Raw genomic sequence first — 6,827 nt, 5'->3', positions numbered from 1 at the left:
CAATCACTGGTCACCAGTTCGGACGAGTTTTTAAAGAGAGACGAGAGAGCGGTTGTGTCGTGTGTGTGTGCGTGTGCGTGCGCAGCGTGTGTGTGTGTGTTGGTTGGTGCTGTGTGGTGCGGTGCGTGTGCGTGCTGCGTGTGCGTGTGAGTGTGTGCTGTGTGCGGTGTGGTGTGTGGTGTTCTGTGTGTGTGTGTGTGTGTGTGTGGTGTGCGCGGTGGTGTCGGCGTGTGTGTGTGTGTGTGTGTGTTGTGGGTAATGTGTGGTGTGTGTGTGTTTGTGCTGTGTGTGGTATGTGTGTGTTGTGTTATGTCGTGTGGTGTGTGTGTGTGTCGCGCGCGTGTTGGTGTGCTGTGGTGTGTGTGTGTTGTTTCGGCGCGCGGCGCGTGGCGGTGCGTTGTGTGTGCGCGCGCGTTGCGCCGTGGTGTGTGTGTGCGCTGCCGGTGCGTGCGCGTTGGTGTGTGTGTGTATGGGTGATGAAGAAGAGAGACGAGTGGAGCAGAAATGTGTGTATCGTGTTGTTTGTGTGTCTGTGTGTGTCTGTGTGTGTCTCTGTGTGTGTGAGAGAGTAAGAGGTGTATGTGACTGTAGGGCGTTAAGTAAGGCACTGCACACGACACGAGCAGCGTGGTGTTTGCCATGACAGTGTTTTTCCTGTCATCAGTGCGTTGACAACTGGTTCTCTCCATGCTGGTATCCGCGCCTATACACTTCTATAATGTATAGTATAGTCACTTCACTTCGGCCGACCCGTGCAGTCTGTCTGTAACCTATGTCTTATAGTGGAACGTAAAGGCTGGTATAAGTTACAATCTAGATCGTACGCTATAGTTTATTAGTTCTAATATGCAACATGTAGCTAAGTGGGAACGCAGTATAACATAATGTCATACGTAACATACGCAGTGTAGCGTAAGCATACGTAACAATACCAGCTGTACATATTAACATTACGTAACGATACGCAGTATACATCATACGGTAAACTACGCAGTAAAAAATATACATTTACTGTAACATTCCGGCAGTGTTACGTAACATACGCAGTATAACGTAACATACGTAACATACGCATATACGTAAGACATATTAACGATTACCAGTGTACATAACATCGGCAGCGACGGTGAAGTGACGGTAACCGCGACAAGTACGTGCAAACGTTACGCCCAAGAAAAATCATCTAATGTTAGTTCGCCTCCTGGCTCATCCATCGCTACATGACGGTAAGCACATGTTTACCACCTCATCGAATCATGGCGGTACGCAGATGCTATAACACGGATTAAGCTAAAACGCAGCGTAAGACAGAAGCGATGCCACACCTCGTATTCCCCCTGATTCACACATCACAGAGGCGGCAACACCACGAGATCTATAAATAGCTTAAAATATTGCTGCTCATGGCACTGATTCAACCACTGCCCTGTTTAACGGCAGACTGTAGTGTGGCACTGGTTCTCATTTCGGCGCGAGCGCCTATCGTACGATGCCACACTGCATTCACAGAGGCACATCGTGTACGCGAAGCTGCCAAGTCTCACCACCGTTCATACGCGAAATAATAATCAAGCTCACCACTTACTCCAGTGCCACGTAGGTGGTCGATACACTCATTCGCAGTTATAGATGGTCAACCGACCGTGCAGGTGCGCTACTCACACACCAGTCAGCGAAACAGATGGTGTCGGTCTAGATCGAATCGATTACTCGCCAACCTCGGAGTCTGGCTTGCTCTGACAGTCGCGTCCTGTTCAGAGCAAACACAGTCTCTGATGACGTAGTTCACTACGACACAGACGCATATTACCGAGTGTATATTACCTGTTTGCATTTCTCGTACGATCCTGCGATAGCGCGTTTTTGTGGAAGGCTCGTTTGAAACTCATGGCGTTTTGAAAGATAACGTGAGACATTACGTCGCTAGCGACACACATAACACACACACACACACACACGCACACACAACACACAGCCGCGCGCGGCGCGCGCGCAACGACACACACACACACACCACACACACACAGCCCGCGCGGCGCACCGAGCGCACACACGCCACGGCACGCGCGCCAACACACACAGGATCACACACACACAAAAACACACACACACAGCACACACACATCACACACACAACACGACAGCACACACATATATATATATATATAATTATTATATATACTATATATCCACTACAGATATAATAGGCAAACAAACATCCAATGCGTAGATCGAATTGACTTTATAATACACTCCTTGATTTTCGATCGCTCATCGCCATTGCCTCACACTGGCGACTGCAGGGTAAAAGAGGGAGATATGAAAGGCGCCGGCCCTGCGGCTGTTCTTGCCTGGCTAGCTTGTTAATCCGGCGTTACTTTTCCAGCAAACCACACGCCGATCTCGATGATCTCTAGATCCGATGTCAAATCGGTGTTGCTCCTCGGTAAGTATTGCCACTCTTTGTTCACACCAGGGCTCGCGGTTTCTATCCGTCAGAAGCTGTAGCCTATAGCAAGACATGCCGAATACAAAGAACATCTTGACCTCTCACAGCAGATACATACCGGAACTAACCTGCCGTCGTGTGTACTAATAACCAGCAGTATAGAAGATACATATAACGTACGAGCGGTGTGTATGTATAGCATAGGCAGACACCTATGAACCTAGGTGGCCTATACTTACATACCGGCTCGCTTGGCACACCGGCGACAGAAGCGAAAATATCTTGAACAGATGTGAGTCTTATATTCCGCACCTAAGGTAATACTTGAATTTTAGCAGATTTGACTGGACAGTAAGACGTAGAAGCACACAATGTATGTCTCGGGCGACCCACACCTGTCGACTGATGAATGCAGTCAAAGACTGACTATACGACGAAAAAACTATAGACGGCAGACATCGAGACGTTGAAACCCATCGCGTTAGGATGTGGCAGCGCTGGTGTATAATAGAGATACCCCATCTTAAGCACACTCCGTAGAAGGGAATCGAATACTATAGCTCTCCCTCCTCTCTCAGCACACTCTCCCTGCATCTCCCCTCTCTGCCATATATATATATATAATATCTTCTCATCAGGTACTTCTACCTCTCCTGCCCCGTATACACCTAGACCTCTTCATCGTCTCTCTCCTCCCCTCCCCCCGCTCTCTCACATTTCTCTCTTCTCGTCTCGCAATCTCCTCTTCTCTCTCTTCTTCTTTCTCTCTTCTCTCTCTCTTTTTCTCTGCTCTCTCACCGTCTCTCGTCTCTCTTCTCCTCCTCTCTCTCTCTCTCTTTCTCTCTCTCCTAGGTCTCTCTCTCCTCCTCTCTCTCTCGTACTCTCTCTCTTTCCCTCTTCTCTCTCTCTCTCTTCGTCTCACTCTCTCTCTCTCATTTCTCTCTCTCTGCCTCATCTTCTCTTTTCTCCTCTCTCTCTCTTTCTCTCTCTATCTCATCTGGTCTCTCTCCCTCTCGCCGTCTCCCGCCGCTCTCCTCATGCCTCTCCACCTCTCACTTCCTCTCCCTCGCCTCTTCGGATCTCTCTCGCCTCTCTCCTCCTCTCTCTCTCTCTCTCTCATCTCTCTCACATTTCTCTCTCCTCCGCATCCTCTACCCTCTGCTCTCTCTCGCTCATCATCTCTCTCTCTCTCTTTCTCTCTCTGCCTCTACCTATCATTATCCTACCTCTTCTTTGAGTAGATCGACCTGTCTTGTATTGTCTCTAGTCACGTGACGTTTCACCGTAGACACGTCCCGTAGCTGTCGCACCTCTGCCATCAACAGCGCCCTCTGGCGCGCAGCCTGTGAGCATGTCGGCAGAAGCGTAACTCAAAACTACGAAGTAATTATATTATAATTTATGTAGTTGGTTTTTGCAATAAAGTTAAAAAAAAATTATTTCTGGGCAAATCGAGACTTCGGGTTTAAGAAACGATGTAATCACAAATTGTATTTGCAAGAAAGATCGAAGCAGTTAATATGATCTGAAAACCGTCAGCGATCAATAATCGAAGACACTTAGGGGTCAACAATAAGGCAACACATTATACAGGTAAGAACCTAACAACGTATAGAGAAAGTAAATCAATTTCTTTTAAATTGATGAGTTAATTAATCTTTTTAATTATATTTTTATTTAAATCCCGATAACTATACAATCTCGCCATACCTCCTTCAGTTGACCAGCCAGTCTCTCATTGTCTTCTCTGAGCTCGTTAATCGAGGTTGTCGTCTGTCGCTGATATGTCGCCGAGGTGCGCCGTAGTTCCTCCCGTCCCTCTCGCACCTGTCGTAACTCTGCGTTGACGTCTGATAGACGAGCGTCGTAAACTGCCGCCACATTCTCCAGATTTCTCCTCAGTTCGTGTTCAGCTCGCTCGTGCTCCTATAGCATCCATCCCACCCCCCAAATCAAACCGTCTACATGTAGTAACCCGTTTCAAGCATTAAGGTTTGATGTGCATCAGATGTCGGAGAGTGCGTTGTATGTACATGACCCCTGACTATTGTACATGTATTATTTAAAGTCCAAATTTTGATAGCAGACAAAGAAGAAAATTAATTTCCTTAATGCGAAGCGGATGAACAGCAAATGACTTCTCCACGGACCGTAACGGGCGAGCCTGCAATTATCTGTGAAGCCATTCTGAATAATGATGATATAAATTATAATACATAAAAATGTGAAAAATGTATAAAAAAAAACGTTTCCTCAATAAACGAGCCGGCATTTTGCAATAATGGTAGAAACTATGTTGCCAAAATTATCTAATTGTGAATTCAGTTATTATTATCTATTGTTATTATTTATATTATATTATTATATATATATATATACGTTCTCTCTTCTCGTATCCAATTACTTCAGAGATTTCACAATGTGACCTATACTCTATGAATGAAACGCCTAATCAAATAAAAGTTGGCGTGCGACCTAATGTGATGTGTAGGCTGATGATTGCGCGTAACCCTGGCAGTGTTAAAGATAGCAGCAAACAGGGTTCGAGAGAAAACTAAAGCAGAACGAGGGTAAGAGAAAAAACGATAAATAGAGATAGAGATGAAAGATATAGCAGATATTATGAGAGAATAGATGAGAGAGCAGAGAGGGCGGGAGAACACGCTAGAGAAGGGGAGAGCACGACGCGCACTACGAGAGAGAGGGGAAAGAGAGGGAGAGAGAGACGAAGGGCGCGAGCCAGCTAGAGCGGGACAGAGAGTGAGACCCCAGAGCGAGTGAGAGAGTGAGTGAATGAGAGGAGGAGAGACAAGGTGAGAAGAGAAGAGAGAGAGATGTAGGAGACGGGAGAGAGAGAGTGGAGAGAGGAGAGAGCAGGCGAGAAGAGAGAGAGAGAGAGGGGAGGGAGTGAGAAAGACGTGACTTAATAAAGGAGATAATTTATGCAGCGCATCAATCACCTCAACGTGTTTCTCACACTCCTCGGTAACCCTTCGCAGCGCCATCTGTAGGGCCTGATTCTCCTCCAGTAACATCTTCCCCAATTCAGCCGCCAGCAGGAGGTCCTTCTCCTTGGCAGCCAACTCCTCAATGAGATCGCCATCCTTGTCTTCCCTGTATAAGCCGCAGCCATCCTTGTCTTCCCTATATACGCTGCAGCCATCTTTGTCTTCCCTATATAAGCTGCAGCCATCCTCGTCGACGCCACTATCTGCACACGAGTTGACTTCGAACAGATTCCGGATGAAACTGTCGTCCTTTGCTGTCGTCCACTGATCTACGCAGACATCCATAAATTATTCTCGAGGTGTATGTATCGCTAGTGAATGATTTATGTATAGATTATAATCTATAGATATAATATTAGAAACCTGCACAGCTAGGATGCTTGTATAGCGCTGGTATATCCATTTATACGCTGACGGCTATGTGGGTATGAAGTATGAAGCATTGCCAGCTCATCACTTCACGACGTACAACGACAGTTTTTGCAGATAATTCACCGGCAGTTGTATCTAGTGAATGTTTCCGAGCGCATGGCGCTGCAGGGATCATAATTAACCTGAACCATAATTTTCGTTTAATATTCGCAGAAATCGCACAATCCTTAGCTTTTAGAGTTGCATTGTGAACTGTCACATGAGTACGTCATGCATCCTTTGATGTATAATATATCCTTGTACACGTAGTCCGCACAGGGTAGTACTAATTCACTGAATGAGAGTCACGTGAATGTATGAGGATCGTGATGATCAGTAATCGGAGAGCTGTGTTCCTCGGAAAAGTTTCGGCGTCGGGAAAACGAATTCGAATCAGTTACACCCGCACACGCACGCGCTCCGTTTCGCGTCGATAATAGAAATATATGTCCGCGCGTTTTACGTATGGTGCATGTCCAAATATACCACTCTGTTCCTAACTGGTAAGTGTTAGGTCATGTGTGTGTGCATGCACGCGTGGCTCCGGGCTAGGAGGGGCGAGAGAGCGCGAGTGTGCGGAGCGGGGCCCACGCGTCATGTCATGCACCAGTTAGCTAGCTAACGACAGCGCCTCTGACAACGACAGCTTTGTCGTCGTGTCACGTATAATTAGCATCCGGAAACGCTTTCTCGTTTTGTAGACCACTGAATGTAGACCCAACAATTGTTTCAAGTGCGATCTAGCCTACTCATAGAGTGCACGCACACGCGCACGCAGGCATGCACACACGCCACATGCACGCACACACGCAACATGCACGCACACACGCAATATGCACGCACACACACATCACGCCACATATTTACACTGCCTTTGAGTTTTTTGTTTTTTTCTAATGGATGTAAAACATGTGTAAAACTAGACAGAGGGCACTCACGGAGAGTGCATACCTCCGCCA

The 6,827-nt window shown here is 46.9% G+C and overlaps 1 protein-coding gene across 1 annotated transcript in view; it reads right to left on the bottom strand.

Moving 5' to 3' along the window:
- Positions 1–6,827, bottom strand: part of LOC106805359 (bicaudal D-related protein 1-like) — a 33,560-nt gene that overhangs the window by 23,523 nt on the left and 3,210 nt on the right. Inside the window, exons 3-5 of the mRNA XM_014806920.1 lie at positions 5,410–5,726; positions 4,160–4,375; positions 3,676–3,792 (exon numbers count right to left, since the gene is read on the bottom strand). Of these exons, the coding sequence (XP_014662406.1) occupies positions 3,676–3,792; positions 4,160–4,375; positions 5,410–5,726 (650 nt within the window). The remainder of the gene's footprint in view (positions 1–3,675; positions 3,793–4,159; positions 4,376–5,409; positions 5,727–6,827) is intronic.

The sequence above is a fragment of the Priapulus caudatus genome, unplaced genomic scaffold (genome assembly GCF_000485595.1).
Source record: "Priapulus caudatus unplaced genomic scaffold, Priapulus_caudatus-5.0.1 Scaffold111, whole genome shotgun sequence".
NCBI lineage: Eukaryota > Metazoa > Priapulida > Priapulimorpha > Priapulimorphida > Priapulidae > Priapulus > Priapulus caudatus.
This window is presented reverse-complemented; position numbering and strand designations above follow the sequence as displayed.